Here is a 12,492-nt window from a genome sequence, read left to right as displayed (position 1 = left end):
GAGATGCAGCCCCGAATCAGGTTGAAGGTCAAGACACGTGAATCAAAGACAAATGACATGCAATTAATCGAATGCGATCGATGTATTGATGGAAAGTAGAGGGGGAAATCTGATGGCATGTGCAGATATCACTCGTCACGTTGTGTTCGTGCTGATGCGCCCTTTCCTTTCTGCCTAAAGCTCCCCCGCTAGTGCTGATATGTGAGGTGATGCGATGAAGTGATGTCGGCCAAGCACGAGGCCAAGCTCCCAACGCCACGGGCCTCGTGCTCGGGCCCGATTGACCATTGCGTATTGCTTATTCGCAGAGGGCAGTTGGCAGATGGCAGCAGAAGCAAACCGAACCGTTCATGTTTGTTTTACAGCCATTGAAGACTAACGTCACCGCCCTCAGTTTGGTGTTTTCCCTTTTTCCCTTGGCAAAGTACGTCCTTCCCTTCCAGGACATGTCTCTTTCGCCAAGATCGAACTCGACGTTTGGCGCTAGATCGAGCTGAAGCCAGCAATTGCCAATTGGGATCAACGGCGCAAGTCAAGACAACTCCTCGACCTGCATACATGCATACATACCCGATTGTAAGCCTCCCACCTTCGGCAGTTCCTGACTAGGCAACCTCTCAGCCGCCCGGGGACGCGGACCTAAGGGTCCCAGAGACCATTCCCTGGGTGGGCAAAGACAAGCCTCAACGCCATCGCTCTCTCGGAGATGGTGCACCAACTAGCTCTAGTCCCGGCCCCATGTCACCGTCACATTGCACCCAAAGCGTTTCCCCATACCAATCTGACGCATTGGACTCGAAACATTTCGACTTTCTCACATTCTCGCCCCCTTTTTGCCTCTCGCCAACTGCGCACGAGGGCACATTATTTCTACTTGCTTGGCAGCACTGCGCTACTCAATGTTCTGATGCTCCATCGTCCGCCTCCCTGGCTCTGCCAAGAGGCAAACGGTCACAGATCAAAATGAGGGGAGTGGAGGCGCAAGCAGCTACAGTTGGCAGTCTAAGGTTTACCAACAGGGCTACTACATACGTGGTATCGAGTGCAATTTCTATTATTTGAAGTTTCTCACCGATTGTCAGTGTTGGTGGCCGCCGGGTCATCTCGTTTCCATCTTGGCACACGGCCCTCTTGAAACGTCATGGTAGACCATACTGGCACTGGTATCACGAATCATAGACCACATACCAGTGGATGGAATGTGTTGTGTGTGCCTCTCTGCTGGGTCACATCTTGAGTGGCTCGCCTTGTATCGACGGATTTGCTTGGCTGCATAGTTCTTCAAGCATATACCTAACGTCAATGATTGATAAGCTTCTCAAGCTTCTCAAGCTTATGACAACAAAGTCTAACAACGATCTTATGTAGGATCGCCAAGTCATCAATCTCTTCTTACCCGCCATCCCATTGCTGGGCAAACTGCAAGATGCTACTTTAGGCGCACGCAAAATGAGAGCGCGCGATTAAGCAATATCTGCCGCGTTTGTCGTCAATTTAGTGTCGTCCGAAGACTCTGTTCAGCCACGCCGCTGACAACATGCCTTGTTTGATGTTCGAGAGAAGCCGCACGCGGGCTCAGCGCCCTCGCCTCCGTCAGGGTGTACCTGTCGGCATGGAGTTGCTCATTTGACTTGGAAGTGCAGAAGTTGACCCAAAACGACACTAATAACTGGAACTGACCTATGTTGACCAGACTAGGCCGTTTTACCAGGCACAATCCCGCTCGGTGTTCCTCTCGAGCGACATTGTTGTCGCATTGGCCAATGGCAAGAGTCGCCTCCTCTAAGAACCCCGTCTCGTCTGATACCTCAAGCTAGGCCGATAGCAGAGGTTCTAATAAGTTTCCTCACCTAAAACATCAGCGTCCCTCTACTGGTCTTGGCAGAGCTATACCACTGCGACTTATGGCCGATATCCCCAGCTGCTGTAGGGGCACACTGTTTGTTTGCGGAGACTGGCTGATAGCGCAGCAATGGCGGTCGAGACTATGGGGCTTGCCTAGAAAGAAGAAAGCTTCGCATCTTGCTTGTTCTTTCTGGGCGCGGGGGACAGGACTGGGCCGTGTGGCCAGGATGGTTCCCACCCCTCTACAAGCCCTTGACCAGGCGTCGTCGGCCTTGGCAGGTTACAGTAGTGCTTGACCCACATGGTCCATGGAACGTGTCTCACACACCTCGCAGCACTGCTTTCTCCTGCTGCTGCCATCGTTGCTAAGGGTCTTCGGGCTATTCGAGCTATTTTCTGCTGTGATTACGCCCGCCGCATTGACGCTTCGACGGGACCTGGCTGGCTTGGCATCTTCAGCCAAGAGCCTCACGGTAACCTCAGCTGCACTAGGCCCGCCCTCATCTTGACTATCTCGCGAAAATCTTGACTCTCTACGAGGCTCTCGACGATGACTCGCTGTTTCACGGTTAAGCACCGTTTGACTTGCTTGGCCTGGCTGATGGACAGGGGTCGTCTACTAGGGTCGTTGGCTCCAACTTCTCCATCACCTCGACGTCTAGGCTCTGCCTTCCAGTCTCGCTGCCTGTCCGCGTCCGCTTGTAGATATTTTTATCTCGCGATAGAAACGTCTTGGCAGTCGGGATCATGTGCCTTCCGTGTTGAGCATGGTATACCTGGCCTGCGAGGTTCTAGCTTCATCACAGGGGGGAGGGAGGGACGAGATGGAGAAGCTCGCTGCCCTCCGTGAGGTGACCCATTGGTATATATGAAGGGCAGCTCGGCATCTCAACTTTTTACTCTCTCCTCTTCAACCAGCTGTGCTCAGGTCCCAGAAAATCAATACTCCATTCCGTTTCTTTCTTTCACCCGTTTCTATCTACGCTGGTCGCCGCTGGTCGCTTGTTTATACTATTAGTCACTCTATTAATCTACCCAAACAAAATTTCACCCCTCTACAACATCCCCCACATCCAACCGCCAACATGGTCAGCTACCGTCTCGTCGCCGCCGCCGGCTTTTTCGCCTCGGTCTACGCCCTTCCCTTGAACATCAACCTTGGTGCCTATTCGCCTGCTTTGTACGTGGCCCTGCCGAACTAACCCCCGTTTTCGTCTTCGACTCCAGCTAACTCAATAACAGGGTAGTCGGTGATGGTGAGATAAGCTTCGGTGGTGGTCAAGATGTATCCAAGCTCTTCACGACTCTGGAGGGCGCTGCTCAGCAGAACGCTGCCGGTGGCGGTGCTGCCAAGACTGCTGGTGCTGCGGCTCCCGCCTCGCAAGCTGGCTCCCAAGCTGCTTCTGTGCCAGCCTCGTCCTCCAAGACCGAGGGCCAGAGCGCCGCTGCTGCCGCTCCCCCTGCTGCTAAGCCCAGCACCCCTGCTCCCGAGGTTGCTGCTCAGGACACTACCATCGCAACCAGCGATGCTACTCTCCAAGATCAAGGTACGTCGTAGAATGCATATCTTCAACAGTCTTTCCCATCAGGTACTAACCCTGTATCTCCAGCTTCTTCCGTCTCAACCCTCCAAGGAATGGGCAAGGAGATCGCCCCTAGAGATGTCGCCCCTGAGAAGCGCGACCTTGCCGGATTCGACCGTGCTCTGAAGTACGCCGAGGCTGCCCTCGTCAAGGGTCCCATCGTCCAGCTCGGTACCGGCAAGGAGGGTGCTGGTGTTGGTATCATCGTCGACAACCGCCCTGCTGGTGGTGCCGCTGCCAAGGCTGAGGGTGCTGCCGCCAAGGCCCAAGGTGCTGCTTCTGCTGGTGTTTCAGCCGCTGCCGCTGATGCCTCTACCGCCCAGGCTATGGGCAAGCGCAGCGAGGAGGAGTCCACCCAGCCTCGTCGCCGCACGAAGGTCACCACCATGTACGTCCGCCGTGGCGTCCCTGCTGGTAAGTTCAAGATCCCTTCCGCAACGCCCACTCGAGCACGAGTGAAAGCAACAGCCTCGCTGACAAGTGCGTTTTTTCTAACAGAGTTACAGACGACCAAGTCTGAGACGCGTGACATCAAGTCGATCCCGGCTGTCGCTGCCTCCATGCTGAAGAGGGACGAGGACAACAAGCGCGAGACCACGACATCAACGAGCATCGACTCGATCAACCTCAACGTCGATGACCCTCAGGGCCTTACCATGACCTTTGTCGAGACCTCCGAAGACCAAGAATAAAAGAAAAATGGATTTGGGAACGGGAACCTTATTATGGATAATATGAATTCTTTACTACATTCGATTAATCACTCCAAAACAACCCCCTTCCGGTCCGTCCCCAACGAACCGTCCGACTGCGAGCCTAGCGAATTGTGTACTACAACATTGTCCGATGATACCACTTGGAGGAAAGGAAAACTCCGGGAATTTTGAGCAAAAAGGAAGGGAAACGGCCTTGCGCGACGGGAGAAGGGACTGGGAGATATCGCATCACACACATGGGCAAAAGGAGTTGCAGCATTCGAAAAGACATTACGAGCACCTCACCCAACAGGAAAAAGCAGAGGCAATTCCGGGGTGGCGGTTAAGTTAATTTGAGGCGTGCAATTTTGGGGCTACAGCCATTTGTTTACATAGAGCGATTATTTCCTACTACAATAGTACAGACGAGCTTCGGCGCCTATTTTTCATCACATTCTTTGACAAAATCAACGATCTTTCTGGAAGACTCACTCGCTTTTATTGCTTGCTCCCTCAACCTCTGTTAATGCTTCGAAACACCAAGGAGCGCTGGCTTGTCCTACGTCACCTAAGGGGGAATACATATCTCTCTACACCTTTGATATTGGCATGCTGTTATTCAGAGGATACTGTTTCATAAATCGGACGAAGTAGATACAGGCTATTCTTCTGTGCACTGTACATCAACAAATTACTCAAAAAAAAGAAAGAAAAAAGAAAAAAGGCTGGAGGGTAACGCCATAACTGGGACTAGAAATGCGTAAAAGACTGCTGGGAAAGCTCAAGTAGACAGCTATAGAGAACACAATGATTGCAAGGCCGGAGGTGTACAGTATGGAGAAAACACTCGCCCACCGCCGATAGGAATAACGCCTCCCTTGCGCAAAAGTAGCATGCCATGAGACTCGACTCAGACGGGCGCCAAGATCCGTATAGAACATGGTCGTTATGAAACTTCGGATCGGATTGCGCACCGAAAACCCCGACGACTCGACCGAGGTGAGTCGGGGGAAACATTATTGGTATCCTCCACCCAGTGCCCAGACCTTGCCACTCCAGTATGAGACGAAAAGGAGAGAAGAAGAAAAAAAAAAAGAAAAATGCCACTAAAACAAAAACCGATGCTCTGCATACATATGAGTGTAAAAAAAGACTCGTGGAAACGTCAACCGGGGTCGTGTTCAATGCACTTGTGATTGATCGACGGCGAGAGAGCGACGTTTTTCTGGCAATGTGAAACTGAAACATCGCGAGCAAGGGGGTGCGGGAGCGGGGCCAATGACGGTGTAGTTGGGCTTCCTCTTTTGGGCTGTTCTGTGATGGGCGCGTCCACACACATTCATGGCGCATAAGCCCAGCTGGCCGGACGCCCGGCCGACCGACCGAAGACGATGTACGAGTCGAACTAGCCGGCCGCTCCCGTTCTCAGCTCGTAGTAGTACGACATGGCTACGGTGTTGCATGCTAGTCACGAACGTGCTCCTTTGCTCAGCTGAAGTTCAGCTGCTGTCAAGTCAGGATTAGGTTCGCGCCGACGTTCGCCTTGAAACTAGGCAGTTAGTATGTCGAATGTCTATGACCACAGGTTTCCTTTTGACTCGATCAATTGCACATGATTTTGTGTCTGTAATCTAATCCTTGAATCGAAATGTAGCAGTAGACACTGCTGCATACGCGTCAGCGATCTCTTAAACCATCATTCGTCTTTCTCCAAGGAAATAGTATGACACAATATCGGATAGACCCGGGAGTTTAGATTACCTCGCCTGCGAGGATGTGACTATAACATTGTTGCGTTTACGTTGACGCGCCTAGAGATAAGACTTTATCCCAGTAGAGATCATCCTCTGAGTCGTTTCTCATGATCATGATTTGTCCCACTTCTGGTAGCCCTCATTCTTCTGTTTCTGACGCGTATTCCAGCCAAGCTTCCCGCTGATGCTATTCACCCAATCCTCGCCCCTACGCCCCTGAGGCATACACGAGGCGAACGGGAATCTGCTCGCGCTGATCGTCACGTAGTCTCCGGGGAAGAGCTCGAGCCGCTCACGCCCGTCGAAACTGGCCCACGAGTTCGTCCGCGCATCGTACGGTACTCCTATGCGCAGTACGATGGTGTCGGGCAGGATGACGGGCCGGAACGACAGCGTATGCGCACAGATGGAGGTCAGTAGCATCACGGGATTCTCCGGGTGGCACAGTGAGCCTCCCGCTGCTAAATTGTACGCCGTTGATCCTGTGGGCGTGGAAATGCAGACTCCATCGGCTAAGATCGACGTAAAATGCTCGTCGTCTGCGAATACTTCGGTATACGACATGGCTGTGATATGTTAACCAATCTATCACCCAGCACTAAAAGCGCTTGCACTTACTCGGGTTGGGACCTCGGTCAACAACAATCTCATTGAGGATCTCGTACGTGCCATCAGGTCGATGTGTGTGGTCGTCATCTTTTTCTTCGCCAATGAGCTCTTCAACAAGGTCCCTCTGCGCGAGGGTCTCTGATTCGCTTGTTGAGTCTTGTTCTTTGCCTTCCGGAGTGCGTCGTTTCTGACTTCTCATAATAGTGCCTTCGAAGCGCAAACGGAGGCTGACCGTGACGCCATGCTTAAGTGCTGTCGTAAGGGTCGTTTCATACTCGGCAAAATCAAATTTTGTGAGGAACCCTAGACTGCCCAGAGCGAAACTGATAACCGGAGGCACGATCCTCTGGAACAGCCAGCTGGCGTAGAGGACTGTCCCGTCACCTCCCAGCGTGATGACAAGGTCAAACGTGTGCGGCCTCGTCCGGCACATATTTTCGTTCCAGAACCGGACCCGCTTCTCTATCACACTGATCGGCGCGTCCGGTGCCAACTCCCCAGCCTCGATATATTCTTGCCTGAGTTCCTCAAACAATCCTTTGAGATCGAACCTTTTGTTTTCTTTTAAGCTGTCCTGTAGCCAGACTGTATACTGAACGCCCCTTTCTTTGCTCAAGAGCCACTTGGTAATGTCTCGCGTCTTGGGGACCAATTCGGCGTCGAAGACTTTAGTCAATATGAAGATGGAGCGGGCCTCAAACTTGAGCCGGACGCTTCCTAGTCGCCGACTCAATTCCCTTACACCCCAAGCCATCTCCCCCAATTGCTTCTTCGTAAGCAGACGGCTGCTGTGGGTTTCGTGGTTCTCGGCGGAAAGGTCGAGCTCTTCATGCGGTGTGGTGACAGCCATTTTCCAGGACTGCTCGTCCGCCTGACCTGCATCCGAGCACTCGGCACTGTCTGGTTCGATGAATGCTGACTTCTTGTTTTTGTGGTGGTGGTGGTTGTGTTGGCGCGGTTGTTGCCCCTTGGGTTCGACCATGCGATCCAACCCGTTCTCCCGCGAGACGTCCTCGGGGCTGTCAGCCTGCCGCTGGCCCGACCTTTCATTTTCGAGAAATTGGTGGACGAGGCATTGTGTCTTCTTCAGAGCCGGATTCAGGCGCGGCCGCGAGGTTTCGCCGTGCGCCATGGAGCTTTTCCTCCGATATGGGCTGGTCGAATCGAAGGACACCTAAAATAGAGAAAGAGAGGACTTGTGTAAGGCGACTGCCTGCTTTTCGGGAGCTTGGACGCAGCCAGCGGGTGAAATCAAGAGGAAGGACACACCTCGACCGCTCTCATGTCGTCGTCGCTGGAAAAGGAAAGAGTGTCGCCTTCATGGGCTTCGGCCGGCGCGGCCGGGTTATGCGAGTTTGACATGGTGCTACAGGCGCATCTACTGCGAAAAGTCCAATGGTGAGTTGGCAGAACGCTCTCTATTGCGCTCAATATGTATTGGCAATTGCCTCGTCGTCAATTCCTTTCTCGCGGGCGCTGAGTAAGAACTTCTTGGGAACAGAAGATGGTTCGCCAATGACAAGCAAGGAAACATTGGCGACGGAAAATGCGCCGCTGCTGGAGAAACTGGGAAGCGAACGTCACGAAGTCGACAATACTAGACTTTAGGCGGGGCAATGAAACTCTACCCCTCCATTTAGCCTCAGCTTCACGTTATCTTCGTAAGACATTCGATGGGGTGCAACCACAATCCCATGTTTGAGCCGTATCCAATCAGCCGCAGTCAAATGGGCCAAAAGTCTTGCTTACTACAATCACGGTAGCTTCGCCCACATGGCCACAACGACAGCAGGCAGCAAGTCGGGATGTTCTAGGCAGAACCGGCACCCCCACCTCCAAGTTCGCGTGTCCCCTGGGCATTGGCCAATCAGCTCTCTTGAGCAGAGTGAATAGGGATGTTGGTCAGACTTGAGCAGAGCACGGGTGGGACAGAAAACATGACTGATGTGAGTATATAAATCCAGGAGTCGTCCTTTGCTGTAGTCACCGCTGCTTCTCCATTTCAGCTTCAGCTCTACGAGAAATTGCAAGGCCTACAAAGGAGAAGATGACTCCACCGGCCTCGGTTCTGTCACGCACCTTGCAGTCCATTTCCATCACCAAGATCCGAGAGATAGAAAAACAGCGTGTCCGATATGAGAAGTCCAAACAAGACATTCTGGCCAAGGCAGATCAGTTCCCAAATGACCCTCGGAAGCGCATCGCCGTGCTATTAAAGGGTTTGGGCGATGTTTACCAAGAAGCTCTCTATGATAACAAAGTCAATAACATCAAGCATTGGCTTCAACAAGCTATATACGATGCGTCGGTGCCGGCCGACATGTTGAAAGGCTGGGAGGAGCTGGTAAGATCCAAGCTCCAAGTCCAATCCCGCAAACTCGGCCTGGCCTATTTGTACACACGGTTGGTGACCGAGTGGATGAACCCGACCGCACCAATGAGCCGCCAAGTGGCTCCTGTCGCCGACGAGGAGGACTCGTTCGAAGTCGTTGATCGCCAAAAGGAACGACTGCAAGAGCTATGCGACAAGTTCGAACGTGTCGTCTTCGAGCCCCTTGAGACGGACGAGGTGGAGATCGACATGTTCTTGGCAGACCTCTTCGACGGTGACGAAGCAACAAAAAGCTTACAAGGATTGCGAACGCGGCTGGAGCAATACGGGGACAGCGTCATGACCGAGAAGAACCCCTTTACTTCCGACTGTCTCAAGTGGTGCCTACGCGGGCTTCTCGCCGAGGATCTTCTTTCCGAAGAAAAGCAGGCCACCCTGCGGGACTTCCTTGATAACGAAGCAGCCCTCAAGGAGATCGGCGACGTTCTCAACATGCGCTATGCCGATTTCGACTCGTGGGAGTGGCAAGCCGGAGAAGATGGCATCCCGGTACTTCCTCGCCAGCAGCTGAACGGCAAATACCGGATCTGGATGGATGAGGACGTGCTCCAGGCCATCTTCGTCGAGTTCGTGGGAATTCGCTGTTGCAACCTGGCGAGAAAGCATCTCACAAACTTCGTGGAGTTTGCGCCTAATTGGAAATGGACATCAGAAACCACGCCAAGCAAAACCGAACAAATACGACGGGATTATTACGTGCAGAAAGAATACCACGGACGCGACAATGTCTATCTTGAGCGCAAGCAGCTTTATCTACAGCACTTTCTATTGTCGCAGCTGCCGAAGACGGTCCAGTCGCTTCACGCAGGGTCATACGATGGTGTCCCAGACGACGATGGGATGGGGAAGGCCCCTTTCAAGAACATCAAGCAGGCGTTACTCCGCACAATTGCCACTGAAACGCTCCTCAGCCAGGCCCAGCATGGGGAGGTTGTGGTTTTGCAATCGGACCTACAATGGTACGCCACCGGGCTTTCGCACTCGACCATTTTTGCCGTGATGCGCTTCTTTGGGTTCTCCACGAAGCTCATCAACTTCTATAAAAAGGTCTTGGAGGCTCCTCTGAACATAAGCCCGGCCACTGATGGAGTCGAGCCCAAGGGTCCTAAGATCCGCCGGCGCGGTGTGCCCATGGCTCATGCGACCGAGAAGTTCATAGGCGAGCTCATCCTGTTTGCTATGGATATTGTGGTCAACAAGGCATCAGGGTTGCTTTTATACCGACTCCACGACGACCTCTTCCTCGCCGGGCGTCCTTCCGATTGCACCAAGGCGTGGAAAGCGATGCAAGAATTCGCCAAAGTCATGGGGCTCGAGTTCAATGAACACAAGACGGGATCCGTATATCTGGTGAACGAGGAAAAGTCTCGGGATCCTGGCATTGAGTCCATTTTGCCGAAAGGTCCTGTCGAGATCGGCCATCTGCTACTCGATCCCAAGAGCGGCGAATGGATCATTGATCAAAAACAAGTCGATATCCACATCACTCAGTTGGAGAAGCAACTTGCTGCCTGTGATAGCATTCTGACCTGGGTTCAAACGTGGAATAGCTGCATCGGGCGGTTCTTCAGCCACACATTTGGCGAGCCTGCCTTCTGCTTTGGGACCAAGCATATAGACAGCATCCTCGAGACATATCAGCGGATGCAAGCATTCCTGTTCAGTCCGTCAAATGGGCACAACAACGGAGGGTCCGGCAACGCTGCCGAGCCCGGCAATGTCGTCCAGTACTTGAAAGCTAAGATGGAAGAGCGATTCGGTATCACCGACATCCCTAATGCCTTCGTGTTCCTCCCATCCCAGCTTGGCGGACTGGGCGTGCGCAACCCCATCGTGTCTTTACAGATGTTCCGCAGAGATTTGAGCTTGTGTGAGTCTCCCCACGGCCAAATCAAGAATTGGCTCGCAGCCGAGGAACAGCAGTTCGCCGACGACCGGAAGGCCTTCTACGAACTCCAGACGGTCGAGGACCGCCTCCGGCGCCTCCGCCACCGCAGCGACACGACCGACGACTACACGGCCGCGAAGGACGCCACGCGGGCCGCCCTGAGCGACGAGGAGCTGGCGACCTTCTTCTCGTTCGACGAGTACCGGAGCCGCCCGGAGACGACGAGCCGGCTCATGTCCCACCTGTACCGCAAGCTCGCCAGCACGCCCAAGATGATTGAGCCCGAGCTCGACATGGATGTGCGCTGCGCCCTGATGAAGCTCGGCCTGGACGACAAGCCCCAGGCGGCCGCCGCCGAGACCCGCTGGGCGCTGCAGATGTTCTGCGACGAGCTTCGCGATACCTACGGCGGGCTGAATCTGGTGGACGAGAAGTATCTCACGCTCGGGATCTTAACCATGATGAGGAGCAAGGCAGTCAGGTGGAATATGGTGCTGTGAGCGTGGTGTCGAGTCGTTGGACTCGGGGTCTGTTTCATGACTAAGCCGCCTCTGAATAGAATCCCATTACGCCGACGCTGTGCATATAGGCTGTGTCACGGTGATGCTAAAGTCACACCAAGCTACCTATTATATTGACTATCGATTTTTAGTAGTAGATCTCGCCAATCCCGAGATCCCGGCCTATCTCCGCACATAAAGGCGGGGAAGGAAGATGCATGACGTTCAGCTGGGTCAAATGCCGCGCTGTGGGGGACGGAAACACTGGAGACCAAGCATGGATGATGGATCTGTGCATTCTCTATAAGATCAGATCGAATCTACTCTATTTCAACTTGATATACTGCTCTCGTGTGTTTAAAACAAAATCCCTTGAATACTTGTTGTATATACTCCGCCACTTGTTACCATCGCGTACGCCACAATGTCTGATACTTCGAAGATCGCAACTCTCGATGTAAGTGCCCCGCTCCTCACTGCTTCTGCCTCTGTCAGCCGACCACTCCTCTTCTGGCCTCCGAGAGAGAGAGAAAGAGACGAAGTATGAGGGAAAGGGGGAAGAAACAAGAATGGCCGAAGCTTACCATGAAAAACAGTCGACCATCGTCGATCGGCTCCCCGTCTACTCCAAGACGCTCTTCGACGCCAAAGCGACGAAGCAGCTCTCGTTCGAGCGCATCGCGCAGGAGCTGGGCCGCGGCGAGGTGGCGGTGGCGGCGCTGTTCTACGGGCAGGCGCAGGCGTCGGCCGAGGACATCACGCGCCTGTCGGCGCTGCTGGGCGTGGAGCGCGCCGAGCTCGAGAAGTCCATGGGCGGCTTCCCGGACCGCGGCCGCGCCGGGCCCATGCCGCCCGTCGAGCCCCTCATCTACCGCCTCTACGAGATCGTCCAGAACTACGGCTACGCCTTCAAGGCCGTCATGAACGAGAAGTTCGGCGACGGCATCATGAGCGCCATTGCCTTCTCGTCCAAGGTCGAGAAGGAGGTCGATCAGGACGGTGTTGCGTACGTTTTATGCCCTGCACCCCTTTCCGTCGGCCATTGTCGGCTTCAGCCGATCGTAACGCTAACTACTTACTACTATAGCTGGGTGAACATCACTCTCAGGGGCAAGTGGTTGCCTTTCACCCGCTTTTAAGTTATACGAGGCGCAAACCAGTTACTTCAAATACATAATAAGACTTCATGATGACCAATGTGTGGTTGATGAACCGTGGCCTGTTTG

General features: G+C 53.6%; 5 protein-coding genes across 5 annotated transcripts; 4 read left to right on the top strand and 1 right to left on the bottom strand.

The window, feature by feature from the left end:
• Positions 1–2,072: 2,072 nt before the first annotated feature.
• PG998_006910 (uncharacterized protein) lies at positions 2,073–2,374 on the top strand (the record flags this gene model as incomplete). The annotated part of the gene is made up of 2 exons (XM_066873726.1): positions 2,073–2,124; positions 2,181–2,374. The coding sequence occupies 2 exons, from the start codon at positions 2,073–2,075 to the stop codon at positions 2,372–2,374; spliced, it is 246 nt and encodes an 81-aa protein (XP_066729671.1).
• A 556-nt stretch (positions 2,375–2,930) lies between these two features.
• Positions 2,931–4,120, top strand: PG998_006909 (uncharacterized protein; the record flags this gene model as incomplete). Its single annotated transcript, XM_066873725.1, has 4 exons — positions 2,931–3,025; positions 3,088–3,392; positions 3,456–3,842; positions 3,927–4,120. The coding sequence occupies 4 exons, from the start codon at positions 2,931–2,933 to the stop codon at positions 4,118–4,120; spliced, it is 981 nt and encodes a 326-aa protein (XP_066729670.1).
• Positions 4,121–5,988: 1,868 nt separating this feature from the next.
• PG998_006908 (uncharacterized protein) lies at positions 5,989–7,848 on the bottom strand (the record flags this gene model as incomplete). Its single annotated transcript, XM_066873724.1, has 3 exons — positions 5,989–6,443; positions 6,496–7,660; positions 7,756–7,848. 3 exons carry the CDS (start codon positions 7,846–7,848, stop codon positions 5,989–5,991), a joined length of 1,713 nt encoding a protein of 570 aa, XP_066729669.1.
• Positions 7,849–8,533: 685 nt separating this feature from the next.
• On the top strand, positions 8,534–11,266 carry PG998_006907 (reverse transcriptase; the record flags this gene model as incomplete). The annotated part of the gene is made up of 1 exon (XM_066873723.1): positions 8,534–11,266. One exon carries the CDS (start codon positions 8,534–8,536, stop codon positions 11,264–11,266), a length of 2,733 nt encoding a protein of 910 aa, XP_066729668.1.
• A 424-nt stretch (positions 11,267–11,690) lies between these two features.
• On the top strand, positions 11,691–12,405 carry PG998_006906 (uncharacterized protein; the record flags this gene model as incomplete). Its single annotated transcript, XM_066873722.1, has 3 exons — positions 11,691–11,807; positions 11,863–12,272; positions 12,354–12,405. 3 exons carry the CDS (start codon positions 11,691–11,693, stop codon positions 12,403–12,405), a joined length of 579 nt encoding a protein of 192 aa, XP_066729667.1.
• Positions 12,406–12,492: the final 87 nt, after the last annotated feature.

This window comes from Apiospora kogelbergensis (assembly GCF_038363985.1).
Source record: "Apiospora kogelbergensis strain CBS 113332 chromosome Unknown utg000005l_segment0_segment0, whole genome shotgun sequence".
Taxonomy (NCBI): Eukaryota; Fungi; Ascomycota; class Sordariomycetes; order Amphisphaeriales; family Apiosporaceae; genus Apiospora; species Apiospora kogelbergensis.
The sequence above is the reverse complement of the archived record's forward strand: the minus strand, read 5'-3'. Positions and strand labels throughout refer to the sequence as shown.